The sequence below is a fragment of the Meleagris gallopavo genome, chromosome 14 (genome assembly GCF_000146605.3).
Source record: "Meleagris gallopavo isolate NT-WF06-2002-E0010 breed Aviagen turkey brand Nicholas breeding stock chromosome 14, Turkey_5.1, whole genome shotgun sequence".
Classification (NCBI taxonomy): Eukaryota; Metazoa; Chordata; class Aves; order Galliformes; family Phasianidae; genus Meleagris; species Meleagris gallopavo.
Window position 1 is genome coordinate 12,903,408 of NC_015024.2, and position 15,843 is coordinate 12,919,250.

Genomic DNA, 15,843 nt, shown 5'->3' on the forward strand with positions numbered 1-15,843 from the left:
GCAAGTTATGTGAGAACTGAATTCACATTTTGATTCTGCATTCCTGCAATGAAGCATCTGCAAGTTGACAATACAGAAGACACAGCAGCGTTCTCATGATTTCTCTATCTATCTAACAAAAATAAAGCAATTAAAGCACAAAACTAATAAAATAATCTAATAGGATAGCAATGCATTGTAGTGCAAATACATGTAATGTTGCCAGACCCAAGTTCATTCATTCATTCACTCTTTCTTTCTTTCTTTCAAAGTGGCAAAAATCTGTATTTCCGTCAAATTGAACTTTTAGTAATAAAGTCTGGTAAGAATCCTCTTTGGAAATCCAAACATTTAGAAAAGAAAAAAGAAAGAAAAAAGAAAGTGTCTGCTGAGAAGGAATTCTGCCTGCTACCCAGGGGTATAGTTAACACACACACGCACATACTCACACACAGAAAAGAAGAAGAAAAAGAAACAAAAGGAGAAAAAAAGGAGTCTTGCTAGATGGCCAGGAGGGATGACACCGCCTGTTCCTTCTCATAATTGCATTCAGATACTCCGGATACATATTTGCCAGCTCTCATGACCCACTGATGCTATTCCCTCCTAAGGAAAGCAGGCACTCACCAGGTATTAAAGAAGCAAGATTTTGGCACCAGTAAAGGATTTGTACAGTGCGTACTTAAGCCTGAACAAAGACTAAGGAGGAGCTCTTTTACAGCACAACTTTGTGCTTTTATCTTTTTCAGAGCAGGTGTTAAAGTAGGAAAAGGTAACGACTGAGGACAAATTAACAATTCCCCTGTCTTATCCTTCAGCAATGGCTGGTGGCTGAGACCCCCACTAACATATTTGGTTATGATAATTTAGGGGATGCAGCAGCCCCTCTGTGTCTGACACATTTAAGTCAGAGCGGGTTGGGGTCCTTGCCAAAATAATCCCCCGCTGTATTGGCGTGGAACTACCAAACCTGGAGGAGTTGGGCTCGTGCGTGGAGGTGGAGGGGTGGGTTTTGGCTCCTTGGAGTCCTGCACCTCGTCTAGAGCTCGCCGGGCTCCTGCCCTACCTTTCTAGGCTCTGAGCAGTCCGTGGTTAGCCCCGCTTGCTGGTGCGCTGCACCAAGCTCGGCATCGGAACAGAAAGAAAGGATATTGTCAGAGTGCAAAATGATCTGTTTTCAGGCAGTAAGCAGTCAACTAGATGTAAATTCCATGAAACAAAAGAAGGTATTATTTACAGTTTTATTGTGATGTTAATTAATATTTACATCTTGGAATGAAAAATAGAGATGTTAATGATTGGCTTTACTAAGAGGATCACTTGATGCCAATGTGAAAGCCAGGGAGAGAAGGCAATTATGCAAACATCACATGCATCCTAATTTCAGTATGGAAACTTACATTTCAAACCTAAATTCAGGAAAATAACATGGAAAGTTTGTACTACAAAATCTAAACATGAGAAAGATTTAAGAGAAAAAAAAAGCACATTGCATACGTCAGATAATCTAGTCTGATTATCTGAGCTGTGCTAGCTACAGGGAAGCACTTACCCTTGAGTCCAGCTAGAAGTTAGCAGGGTAAGAAGGAACAAACCAGAATAACATAAAGACTAGCAACAAGGCTCAGGAAAGCAGACAGGAGCCCTAACCTAGCAGCTAAATATTTGGGTTCAAGCAAAGAATGAAAAAGAAACTTAAAAGAAAACCAAACCAACCGAAAAAAAAACCAAAACACTTACAGCTGAAAATTTCTTATGAAGCTCAACAAACCTAGCTACAGATCATGGGGGAACAAATCATTACAAATTCTCAAAACAACCAACTCTTTGTATATGGCGTGATTAACAGTCATTAAATATAAACAAACATTAAAAATGAAATATAAGCACAAGTGATATGTAAGACAATTACTGACCAATCTTTCATGTTGAAAAGAAAAGGGGTCTGAAAAAAATGAATGCTGAGCATGTTTGGGAATTTTGTTCAATGCATCACTAACACAGAATGAACAAAGATTGGTGCTTTCAGACAAGTGACCACTTTTATGAAGCTTAAATATTACCAAAAGGTATAATATGTATTGGCAGCATCATTGACTACAATACTGTGCATGATTTCAACATTAAACAAGAACAGTTTTGTTTTCTTTCTTTTGTAATGCAACTACTGGAGAAAAGCACAGCTTTGCGGTAATGGATTTTTTCTTTTAAATTATAGCAAAATAAAAAAAAGCAAAACTTTTCACTCTAACGGGCATTGTTCACCCACATAAAAGGGACTGTAGAGTCATACAAAAATTAATGAATAGCAGGATCTATTTTTTCAGTACTTAAAATGCAAATAAAATATATTCCACCCTTGTTTGGAGCTGTCTGTTTGCTTCCAAGTCAAGTTCTGCTATCGAATGGCGGATGAGAATTTAAGTAGTGCTCTAAGTTTGTATTTACTCACTTAAATGAGATGGGAACCAAATAAATTCACTATTGCTCCCAAGTTTTCCCAACAGTAAAATGTGTTCTTTCCAGGTTTCTGCTCAACAGACAGCTCCGGCACAGGAGCGGAAGGCTGGATTTTCTCTGCATGTGCATGCATGTGCATGTGCCATTTCGGACTGCTACAACATGAACGCTACAACAACAGTTACTCATCAAACTGCTTAACATTTACTTCTTTGCAAATCCTTCATTTACCATAGCCTTAATAAGCACAAAAACATGACAGGTATAAAGATAAATGTACAAGAATAAAATGTCTCGCGAAAGTCCTTACCTTTCTGCAGGCCAAAAATAAAAACAAACCAAAAACAACCGATAACAAACCAAGACCCTTTTAAAAATGCAGTACTTGATCTGATTGAATTTAAAGACTGAAGGAGCTGAGATATGTATTTGTGCATTTAAGACTCGTGTAAGCCATCATGTATGGCATGCATGATTCACTTCTGCCTCTCATTATTAAACTGCTGCACCCATTGACTATTCCAACGAGCACTGCTGCATACAAACATTAAAATATGAAAACTGAGCAGGTCTTGCTCTTGAGATGAAGGGCTTCTACAGCATGCTTCCTTCCTCCTCTTAAAAGAAGGAGACCCTATGCACAAAAAGGTTTGAGAGGGATCCAGGTCCAAGGTGGGAGGAGGAAGGAATACTGAGGAGCAAAGGAACGATGTGCCTAGCCAGAGGACGCCGAAGAAGCAAGTTGTCATTGCAGTGAGGAGCTGACCAGCTTCCATGCCTTGGCACAATGCAACACAACACAGCATGGGAGAGCCTGAATGATCTGGGTTCGGAGCTGGTACAAGTGAGAGAAGCTGAGGTCAGATCCTGCAGGTCCCGGGTGAGATCTCCCAGGAAACCAAGCAAGGTTTGGCTTCCCTCACATGACTGTGAATGGGGACAACATACCCAAAGGCTCATGGTCCTGAGTGCCTCCTCTTCCACCCCAACAACTTGTGGACTAAACGTTCTTGGAAGAGGTAGATGCAACCCACTTGTGGCCAACTCCCACCTCCCATCTCGGAGTTCTGAGAGGTTTTCTTCCTTCTCAATCCCAACCCTTCAAACCTTTCCCCCCAAATCATTTACATGAATAGGCTGAACACAATGAGGGGCACTGAGATGAAAATACTGCCTATGTTTACCAAGCTGCATCATGCTATGTCCTCATTCACAGCAGCAGCAATGCAAGTCAGCAGGGAGTCCAAAATATGCAGGCACATGGAGGGGACACACGTAAGAAAAGGCAAGCAGTGGTTTTCTGCTGTAAAACGAATCACTGAGATGTATACCTCGCGCTATCGTTTTTTATAAATACTGACGTGAAGCTAAAATGATATAAAAGATGCCCAAATCAGTAAGCAAGGAGTAGATTTTCTGAGTTGCTTATAATGACGTATTCAAAATCTGAAAAGCCTTACAATTTTATCTGCTAAAATCTGGTGTAATTGGGTGACTTTGCTAATATTTACTACTTTTCCTTATTTCCCTCATACTCAGTTTTGCTGAAATGAGCAAGAAGTGCTGCATGTTACACAACAAAGGGATTCGAGACACTACTGAGACCCTCCAGAAAAATGAGTGAGGAGGGATTTGTCTGGTTTATAATCAAATGTAATTTAGAAGACAAAAGAAATTGCTCTAAATTTCAAATTAACTGAATTGGATATAACGGCACAGGACACACAGCACAGCCACAACTTAAAAGATGATTGCTTTAAATTCACATCTAACTGGCCTGCAAAGCAACCTGTTAAAAATACCATATGTTTTCCTACAGTTGAATATTCAACAGGAGATCTCTTTTTGTGTGTGCATTTCATACTTGCAAGATTTGCACCTGTAGTTCTGAGCACGTGATACATTTGATAGACAGCTAATGGCACTAATGAATTGCTCTGATCTGGGTCTGCAGTTTATTGTGTGGGGGTAAGACGGGTGTGTGCAGAAAGCAAGCTGGGTTGCAGGCTCTCAGATCCCAGTCTCTTCTCCATCAAGTATTGCACTTTCAAATACTCATTAACAATTTCCCCAGGGAATTTGGTTTCTCGGGCTTGGTTGTGTTAAACAGACAAGTTAAGTGATTCTGGATCCACTGATGTAAAAAGCAGCTTAATGATAATGAAAAAGATTTGTTTTGGAGTCAGAAACATGTGCGTGAATATTGATTTACATCAGTGCAGAAAAATCTTTCCATCAAAGACTTCTGCTGTCTAGGAGAACTTATTTACTTACAAAATTGAGAGATTGGGGCGTCTAGCTGGGGAACGTTTCCTCCTTTAGCATTTAGCTTTTGCACTTGGGTAGGTGGCACAGGTTTGTGAGACTGGCCAGTGGCTCGGTACATGGCTTGGACCCACAGGATGCGGTCCTGCTCATCGTCACTTGCAAAAATCACTGTGTCTCCTTCCTTCACAGCGTTGAAGAATGCTCTGCCACCTTCCAAACCTGGCAGGAGAGGAAGGCAGGCTTTGAAAATGGCAAGAGACTTTGAGGCTGATGACAGGCTCCCCCTGGCCACCCCCCAGTCCTGATGCACTGGGTGCCCCCAGCAGAGCCAGTGCTCTCCCTGCACAAGAATTGCTTTGTTGGATGCTTGCTTCTATCCCTGCCCTGATTCAGTGCCCATCTTCCCGTCTCCCCACCACCAGAATAAGCCTGGAAGCAAGGTCTTGACCACAAACCGACAGTGTCTTTCGCCATCTCCTCTGAGGGACATTTATCCATAGCATGATGAGTGTTAAGCATCTAATTCACTTAGGCTCCCTAGAAAAGACAAGCCTCCCTCTCCTCTTGTGCAACTCCTCTCAACTCCTTCCCATCTATTTATAGCAAAGTTATGCATAGCTAATGATCAGCCTAAACACAAACATATTTACAATAATGGTGATCACAGTTCAGCTGCAAGCAGGGGGAAAGCATCCCAGCCAGAGGCTGTTAAGCATCAAAAGCACCCGCAGCAGAGAGAGGCTGGTGCCATACCTGGCTGCGGGTCGGTGTAGTCCACAGTGTATCCGTCGAGCTGCAGCAGCTCTTGAGGCTCGGCTTTTTTCTCCCGGTAGCTGCACATAGCAAATGTATATTGACTAACCTGAAGAAAATCACAAAGTTAAGATGGCATCAGGTGATCACGACAAGAAATCCAAATTGTACATTTATGCATTGAGAGGGATTGGGGTGTCAGGGGATCATTTCTCATGAGGCTGAACTTCTAACACACATTCTCAAAGCACTCTCCTAACATACCCTCATTCTCCACGCCGGTACACACAGTGGTTTGATTTCCTCCCAGTGAGGAAGAACCATGCGTTAGAAAGCTCTATCACTCATCCCCAGACAAGTGCAAGAGTGACACCCTGTCACAAACAATGTGAGCTAAATTGCTAGGTGCCAGTCATATTAAAGCAATCTTAAGATCCCACTGATCTCGGCAGTTGTTGTCATCAGTGCTGTAAATGGCAGCTCTCACTCCTCTGAGGTACCATCTGCATGACACGATACATTCAATGTCAAGCTCTTGACGGAAGCCGACTCAGCTGCGGGGCTCGGCCGGTCTCTCCCATCGCCGCTGGGGGCCCATCAGCCTGCATCAAGACCCCGCGCGTGCTCCCCGCACCACGATCTGGATGGGCAGTGAGAAGCCCGGCCGGAGAGGAGAGGATTCTCTGTGCTCCAGGCTAAGAACTCACGGGGAAATTTACTGTCAAATGATTTCAAATGACTTTGGTAAGGTTGTGTCACATCCTGGACGCTTTACGTAATTTTATTAGTGTGGACGTTTTCTTGACCTCTGGAGAAAACTTTGACTTCTGAGGGATCTTTCAAACTCTGGTGGGTGGCAACAGATCATGCTCGTCATTTCTGGGAAGTTGGGAGAGATCCTGAAACATGGGCTCCACGTGAGTGGCTGCACTCTGCATCACCCGAGCAGCTGGGGGATTTTGCCTGTTAACTGTTCTGTTACAAATCTACAAACAGCATATATTTCAGTGGCACCTTTCACTAATAAATGCTATTTATTTAAGTCAGGGGACCCGGTTGAGCATCCCCAGCCAGCGCTCGGTGTCTTGCTGCCCTCTGCGGGCTCTGCTAGCTGCCAGCCTGCCTGCACCGTGCCTTCCTCCAGGAACAGCTCCAGCATCCACCTAAGAATAAACCCTATCATTAACACATTTGTGGGAGGAAGGCTGAAAGTGATGCTTTAAGCATCTTGCAACTTCCTTAAAGCTACCAGCTCTGAGGAAAGATTGACAAGTAACAGACCAATAGCAGGAGCACACCAGTGCATATTATATGCTATGAACTTTGAATGCGTACCGTCGTACCGGCAACATGAAAATTAAAAAGATTAACACGAAGAAATCTAAAAATAACCTGCTGCCCCTCTGCACAATATTCAGACGACTCCCGCAGCGTTCATTCAGTTAGAATAACAGTGTATTGCTGCCATCTCCTGGACAAATTCCTGAATGTGCCTTATTCACAGTACGATCCCGGGGATTTCACCCAAAAGGCAAGGATTTGGTTCCTCTGCCTCAGTCAGTCTGAACTTCAGGGACTGTGTTATGACAAATGCAATTCCTGAAATGAGTCAGTGCTAATCTAAGCTGACATGACTGAAAACATTGAAACAAGTCATGCTTTCCTTTCGTCCTTAGGCTCTAAGCAACAGGTAAAACCCATTCAGTAGTTAAGAATTTCTTCTGTTCTGACACTGAATTTGAGGTCTGAATGTTAAATTCTTCCTCACATTCAAATAATTCACTTCATCTTTGGCTCTAGCATATATTATTAATCTCTATCAATAAAGCAGCTGTACCAACACAACCATAAAAAATGGAAACATATACAGGCACTTCAAAGCTTATACTTCTCACATTAAAAGTTACAGAAGAGAGATTATAGAACCATAGAATGGCTTAGTTTGAATGGGACCTTAAATATCATCAGACTCCAACCCATGCTGTGGGCAGGTGCGGACAAAAGATTTGGTGGAGTCATTCTGGGAGACGAGCAGTGCAAACTGCTCTCTTGTTCGTATCCACATGGTTTCCTTAGAAGCTGCTCTACATCATTATTACAAGAGGTCTCTTAGAGAAACCTACAAGTCACTCTACAACATGCAACCAGCCAGGACTGCTACGAACGTCCTCTGGAAAAGGAGCCAATGGTGCCATACAGAGCGCCTGCACAAATACAACTCCAGCCAGCATCTTGTGTGCAAGATGTGATATGCCAATTTATTGCTTGGGGCCAGAAACAAGCTGTGCTCTGGCCACTAGCAAGATGTGGTTCCTTCCATTTATGAGTAGTAGTAAAGAAAAATCTTACAAAATGAGATTCTAGAAAGCTTGATATGACACTGTCATGTTTCACTGCTGAACAGCACTGCAGGGTCAAGTGGAGATTGCAGTTAGCCTCTCATCAGCCCTCTAAAATACAGAGCCTGCCATCTGCAAAAGCTGGCCAGACCAGAGAAACAGTTAATAGCAGAAATTAATCTTGCAGCCTGCTGAGTTCACACTGAACCATAGCTGAGTATGAGAGTGAGCGAGCAGATGGGATGGGCGAGATGAATGGTTTGAGTAATTGAAAAAAGCATGGATAGAGAGGAAGCTGAAGGAAGACTGAGGGGAAATCTCTGCCCAGTGAGGGACAAACTCTCAAAGCAACTGGGATTTGATCCAGGGACCAGATGAGGGCCAGGAAAGGAGCAGCTAAGGAAGCTGAACTGAGTGAAGCTCAAGGAAGAGAAATAATCCAAGGCTGTTCTGGCTGGTTTCTTATAAAAAAGTAAAGTGGTTTAGAGAATAATTTGAGACAGAAGAACAGAAGGAACAAAATAGGGGAAAAAAAAGAGGAAGGCAAAGAAATTGAGAGAAGAGGAAAGAAACAGCAGGAGACAAATGCCAAAGTTCACTATTCCCAGGCTGCTAAATTAGATCTGACTTTCTTGGCATTCGACCATATTCTGTCACCAGCTATATAATCCGAGTGATTAATAAATATAGTAGGTATGTATTAACCAGTACTGACTTTACCCTTGTTTTTCCACCAAATACTCCTGCTCTAGCCAGCAATGCTTGCCTGAGAATCCAGCTCAAACTTGTTAATTGTTGTCCCTTGCACTCTGAGCACAACACAGCTCAGTCATCCGCTTTCCTTTTTCCCAGTGTTGACATAACACTGCCCCACTTGGGTTAAATTCTTAAACGGACCTTTCCTGGATTAACAGCATGCATTTTGTCCCAAGGGAGAGAAACTGTGCTAAGACACTGCCAGTTGTAATACAGCTTTCTACTTTGATGGGAGACTCTTGTCCTCTGGTTGCAGCTGTATGTTGCCTCCCGAGCCCTTTACTGACACAAATGAGCAGAGGAAATGATCTAGCTTAAAGAAACAAATGTGAAAACAACAGTTTTCACATCTCAGCACATCCATTCATCCCTAAACAATTGCACGTAGCAGTTGTCCTAGCTTCTCCCTCCAAGCACGTGTGTTTTCTTTGGGCAGGTCTGCCTCATGGGAAGCTGTGCCCACACCACCAGCTCGCCTATGTACAGGCATCCAGGTGCAAGCAGACGTGTAGCTGCTTAACCAGCAGCTTCCAAATGTTTTGTATCAACCACCAACACTCAAGGGTTCCTCAGCATTCATTGCCTATGCCCAGTTCCCAGTGAGGAACATGATTTAGTACGGTTGCAGGGACCAGCTGTAGGTCATTCTCTTTGATTTGAGGACCACAGGCTGGCACTGCAGTGTAGTACACTGCGATGTTGTGGAATTATTTCCTAGTTCAGTTGGTTATGCAGATTTACTGAACACTTACTTTGTTTCATTTCAACCCAAGTTAGCTGAGTTTTGCTAAAAGCAGGAGCTGTCACCATTACTCTAAGTTATAATGAGTGTGGGGAGTCTGTCACTAGAACAATAGATCCAGGCGTAGACACTGCAACTGGTTTTAATCTGCAGAGAGTTGATCTGCATCCAACAACATTCTGCAAACACCATGAGACACAATCAGACAAAATCTGCTTCCAGCTACTCAGCAGACATGTCATCCAGGTACCATGGAGTGTTACTTCCCATATGCTGCCAGCGCACAGAAATGGGGTTATGACAAGAGGAAAACAGATTCAGTCTGAAATCTCAATGTAATTAATTCACTTGCCCTTAAGAATCATTAGAGGAGATTTCCTATCACAGAACTGGCAAGCCCACCAAAACCAGCAGCAGTGTTATTGCCAATGGAGCACATTAGACCATGCAAAGAATTAATGCAAGCTCTGTCAGCTACCAAAAATCCCAGCTTCTGCGTGATCAAGGGTCCAACTGACAAACCGGCTGAAATTTGTATGCTGTGCTCAGTTAGCTGATATAGCAACTTATGAAACACAACATCTGTGCTGGATAGACATTTTCTTTCCCAACCAGTCATAGAGAACGTTGCCCTAAATCATCCCATTGCTTTCTCTTACCACTGCCATTGGCATGACTGCTGCCTTTACGAAGCATTTTCCTCACTTGTGATGCTGCGGACCATTTCCATCTAAGCTCAGGGCCATATTCTGCCATCACTTTCACACTGCATATCTCAGGATTTAAAATTAGGCAAGTAACGAGTCTCTGCCATGTAATTTACATCTAATCAGTATTCTGCTCTTCTGCTGCTCATCTCAAAGGGTGTCTACGAGAAGGGTGGGCAGTGTGCGGAGAGGACTGCGATTCATTCGGAAGAGAAAACTCTCCCCTGTGTTACATGGGTGCCTGCAGTAGAAACGCACCTGAGCTCCCCAGGCCACACCACACTGCCCACCCTCACCAAGGGGGGAATGAGCACTGCCCAGCAATGCATGTGCTGAAGGGGTGAGGCCCAGCTACAGAAGCAGCACAAAGGAGCTGCTCTCACCCACTGCACCCAAACAAACCATCTCCTGTACAGCTTCCACAGACACAGAAGGTGCGAGGGATTATTCCGCCCAAATTACAAGAGAGTTACTGCTCCTTTCCCCTTCTTTGCAGGGCTTACAGGAGCCAAGTATCAGTGGGAACACTCCCTGTAAAGCTCCTTTTTCTCCATACATGTGCAAAGCCTCCGTTCATACTGGTGAGGCATCGCTGACAGGAAAGAGCCAAACTGCCATCAACACCTTCCTCCACAGTGCTGCCTATGCAGCTTGGCACCTTTGTGCCTTGTTTAGATGAGGATGAGGAGTCTGAGTATTTATTACCATGAATTTCTTAACCTCTGGTACCAGACACGACTGCAGAGCACTGAAGGAACTGGGGCTGAGCCAGCTGCCTCCATCTGAATCAGGGAATGAGGGGCAGGAGAGGACGTGGGAGTGGGGGGAAGAGGTTACTCTGCAAGAGAGGGGAGAGGTATGGCAGAAGATGTTACAGGTAAGGGACAGAGACGAGGGATGAGAAAGGAAATATTTATTCATCCACACTTACAGCCCTGACCTGTAGGCAGTGTCAGATGCTGACCTCACTGCGATATCCCAAAGAGATTTTATGCTTTGAACTCCAGCTCTTGGCACTGGTGCCAACAGGAGCCTGGTGCAGCTGACTGAACTCCTAAAACACAGCCTGATCCCTGTCCATTCTTCCTGCAGCCAGGCCAGCTCACTGTCCTGCTGGGGCTACTCCCTGTCTGTGCTCAGCAGAGTTCAGAGCATTCTGGACATCAACACCTTTACTGCCAATCCCTGCTCATATCAGCACCCATCCTTTGCATTGCATGAAAAGCAAATGACAAACATACGGACAGCAAAGTATTTTTATTCCATCTTTATTGCCTGCTGACATGTTCAATATGCTCAAACTACATCTGAGGGACTGCATAGAGAGTGTTTCTTGTTTATATTTGATGTACGGCAGAACACTTTACATTGCACCAAATGTTGAGCAAACGGTAACGTAACAGAGGAGCTGCAGCGGCAGCTGGAATTTCTGAGGTGGGCTACAGAGACTCTCTGGGGGCAAAAGTCTGCTCATCTTATTCAAATGAACTGCTTTTCTGGCCAAATTCTACTTGCATATGCCAACTGACGAATACAGACCTAGTAACAGAAGAAAACATGGAATAATGAGCGCTTCAGTTCCTTTGCAAGCTGAGAAATATATAGCAACTGAAGATGAGAGAAAGAGCTGCAACCCCACAGAAAGGCCAGATGAAGACTCCTAAGAGAAACGTGGGGGTTAGTGGCCACACCTGCAGAGCCTCACACACAGAAGTACTGACAAACTTTGATATGGAAGAAGCTATTTTAGGAAAGAGGAATAGTCCTGTTATACACAGACGCTCTCTGAAAAAGGATCCCATCTTGGAGAACTGCTCACAAGGAAAATGCTCCTGAGAATTCTGCAGAAATGAGCTGCCTCTCAAGGACAGGCTGCTTTACAGGTGATCACATATTGCCACAGCACTTTTAATTTCAGCACAGAACACAGACAAGAAAATGGACAGAGAAAAGCAATCCCTTAACACCTGCATAAAAACAGGCTCGTTGTGCAGCATTCCCCAAAGGTTTTTCCTTAATCATGGCCTCTTCTACCTCTTTGGGACCCCCATCCAGTTGTGGGATCCCCTTCTACCTGGCTGGTCCCTGCATGAAGGGTGTATTTGCAAATGAGATGTTCTGAGAATGGTTTACAAATGCCCTAACCTCATCATTTTTAACCTAAATCTAAATATGCTGCTTGGACAGACACAGGCAACTATCTAATTTTTTTATTTCTCATAGTTGGAGACAGCACAGCCTAGGGAATGCGGGCAGGAGAGAGGGAGAGATGGATCCCGGTGTGCTCTGTGGCAGTGTTGATCAGGCTAGGGTGAAGATGCAGCCACCCAGACCAGGGCCCCACACGTCTTTGGGTTCAGTGCTTTCAGCTGCCATCAGGAAGGTAAGGGAAGACGTAACACGTCAAGTACTGACCAGATCCTCTTAGCTCATGTAAAACACCTTCCATCCGTTTACTTGAAATTATTAACCAATAATATACAGGTCTACTGAAAGTGGGAGGGCAGAAAATAGGAAAGAAAAGGAAAAAAGAATGAGCAATGATTTTGAAGATTAGATAAGCATCAGAACTGAAATACCGACTCTGATGCAGCCAATGATGAAACATCTGTAGATTTCAAGAGCCTTGAAACTTGACCTGGAGGCTGAAAAGGGAGCACTCAAGTACCTCCAGCCAACACTGAGCTTCCTTCCCATCTCACTAATTTCCTCCCTAAAACTGTTACTCCATTTCATCAAGCATTCAGTTGCATCACAGAACTCCTAGCTAGTGATTTGCAACAGGGTTGTCCTTGAGACGATGTCCACAACTGGAAAAAAAAGACCCAGGACTTAACAAAGAACCTATGCAGAACCACAGTTTTGCAGCAGCTACAAAGCACTGTAAAAGATCAGAACAAATACTTCATGTTGTAATTTAAAGTCACTTATAGGTAAATCTGTTACCTGCACCAGAACAAAGAATCGTTTCTTCCATCTCTTCCAAACATTTTTACCAATGGCCCATAAATATCTAGGAGAAAAGAATAAGTGAATTCAGTACACAAATGACAAGCTGTTGTTTACAGTATCTTTTCTTCACAGCTAGAAACCAAAGTTAATGCAGAAGAAGGAGTAATTACAAGACTCTCAAGTTTGGCAGCATTACTGAATGTGATTATTTCTAGCCTGAACGAATAACCTGTAAAGAAAGAGACACAAAAAGCTCCCAGAGTCTCGATGTTACACAGTATTATTCCTTTCTTCCTTTTTGTTTTTTACAGCTTGCTCAGAATCCAGAAGCCCTTTAATGCCAGTGAATAGCTGCTATGTGGTCAGATGGGTGAATACATTTGCAATGGCAGAATTAAGAGAAAGAAACCCTAAGTGTTGCTTTAAGCCTTCACAAAACCATTTGGCTGAGGGGAAGTGTCAACGAGAGGGCACCTTACTGCATCAAAGGCAGCGCCAGGGACCCCACCATACAGGGACTGACTAAACCAGGTCACTTTGCTGAACAGCTGAAGATGAATTCCTTGAAATTGCTTGGCTATGAGCAAACTGAATAATTTCTAAGAAGGAGTGAATTTACTGTGTACCACAAAGGAAGAATTAACTTTTAAAATTAATGTCAAAATTAGCATTTAATCTCTGTGATGAAGCAGCTGCTGTGACACTGTAATACAAACACTGGCAAAAATAGCAGCACCAGACTAGGAGTAATTACAAAGACATTGTTCAGCACTAATATGTTTTACGTATCATTATAATTACTTTGGTTCTGGCTCTATAAATAGAAAACAATTCCTTTTTGGTTATGCTGGTGGCTTTTTATACTAGAAGAGATTCAAAGTATGTACATGGTGAATGTTTAAGCCACAAAATTCCATGTATTGTGCTAATGTGGGCACTGAGTGGGCTTTGAGCTCGAGAAAGGGAAATAATTGTTCTGTTTGCTACTGCAACTAAAACAAGCAGAAAGACAACCTCAGTTATGATAGCAAGCTAATATTACAAATCACATTGTTTCCAGCACCATCTTGTATATTAAATGTTAGTTGTAAAGAGCACAAGAAAAGGCAGGACTGCTCAGCCCTGTTGCCATCAGACCTGATCAAGGAAACAAGCATGACAGGAGAGCTGTTCCTTTTTTGCTTTGCGTGCTGTGCTCACAGTGGAAAAATTAAACTTCACATCTGGCTATTGGCTCTGATCTCATCAACAGAGAAGACAGGAGGATGAGGAAAAGAAATTAAAAGAAAGATGCATGATTTAATCCATCTAATGGATTGAACCTAACAAAATATTAAGAAAACAAAAACAAAGCAAAGTTACTTTTATAGCCCAAAAATGATACTAGATAAAGAGTTAATCAAAGCAGTGATTTTCCTAGATAATTTCTACTTTTTATCACATCCTCAGCTGTGAAGAGCAAAGAGAGGAAAGCCTTGACAATGACATTAGCTACATCTTCCCAAAGATGATCTAATTTGTAATTGCATTACCAGTGAAAAGCATGTCTCAGTGTTTGCTTCTGGGCACCAGGAAAAGATAGGAATGACTCCCTTTTGGCCAGCTCAGGTCAGGTTACAGTGCACAGGAATTACATAATCTTGAACTAAAAAAATTCCTACAGCGTCTCAACCTCTTCTGTCCCTGTGTGGGACATGTGGACGCTGGGGAGGAAAATGGGGATCCCCTTGGCCCCAAATCCTCTGATACCGATGCACAGAGGGGAGAGATTCCCCTTTTAACACCTCACTTTGTTAGTTCTACTTACATTCTCTTGCCTCCCTCCAGGCAACTGCTGTTTAGTTGTACTGTGCATCTCTGTATAAATAATGATGATCACACTGGAGTTTATTTCAAGCGGAAGGTGCACTGTTTTTTAGGTTATGAGATGTCAACACGGGGAAACACGGAATAACTTAGGAAATTTTTACAACCTACCAGTAAGAGAGTTAGGCAGTTCACTTCTTATTTCCTTAAAGGAAGGAAGAAATCTACCAATTTCCCAAGGAATACCATTTAAAATTTAAATTGTTTGGCTGATATGTATTAGGAATGCATACCTATGCTAAGAATATCGAAAATGCCTTATAAATGACCAAACTAATGCCATTTCTATACTTACATTTCTTTTGATCTCCTGTGAACCTGAGATAAAGATTCACTTTCAGAATCTTAAGAAAGATTTTCTAATGCTCATGCAAAACAAATGGAATTCGGATAAAGACACTTACCCAGAGTGCTTCATGTTTTGGGGCTTATCCATTCGTACAGCAAGCTTGATCTTCAGGTCTTGATCTGGGCAATTTTTGGAAACTGTCATTTTGTGCCACTCTGACTGCTTTGGGCTGTTGGGAGTGGGATGGAGAACAACCTGCAAGCATCAAAAGCAAGAACATTAAAAATTGTTCTCAACGTGAGTTTTACTGCAGCACAGCAAAAGAGCTCTGAAAGTCAGCCTGGAAATTTCTATTTCCACCACTGAAACTAACTTCTCTTAGTTGTTTTAACATACAGCTTATTATTTTGAGATTAGTTAATACATTCTCTGAGTCCTCAATGTGCCCTTGTTTATAGGGTTGGGCAGAACAGAACTGCATTTATCGGTTTCCATCTTGCAGCTGTTTAAGGAAAGTGGACAGTAAACAAGCTTGCAGTTATCCAGGCAAATCAGTCTAGAAGCGATGATGGACTGATGTGATCAGCAAACTACCAATAAATTTTTGCTGAGGTTGCCTGCTGCCGATCTCCACTTTTAGAGCCATACAACTTTGCCAGCCTCTCACCTTCCTGATGCTTCCATGTGAGGTCCACCACAGAACATACCTAAAATGGTTTATCAATCACTAAC

At 42.9% G+C, this 15,843-nt stretch overlaps 1 protein-coding gene across 4 annotated transcripts in view; it reads right to left on the reverse strand.

Annotated features, from left to right (window-relative positions):
- CADPS (calcium dependent secretion activator) overlaps positions 1–15,843 on the reverse strand; it is a 147,048-nt gene that overhangs the window by 79,847 nt on the left and 51,358 nt on the right. For all 4 annotated transcript variants that reach the window (XM_031555608.1, XM_031555609.1, XM_031555610.1 and 1 more), the window contains exons 7-10: positions 15,227–15,366; positions 12,951–13,017; positions 5,461–5,569; positions 4,714–4,926 (exon numbers count right to left, since the gene is read on the reverse strand). In XM_031555608.1, the coding sequence (XP_031411468.1) occupies positions 4,714–4,926; positions 5,461–5,569; positions 12,951–13,017; positions 15,227–15,366 (529 nt within the window). The remainder of the gene's footprint in view (positions 1–4,713; positions 4,927–5,460; positions 5,570–12,950; positions 13,018–15,226; positions 15,367–15,843) is intronic.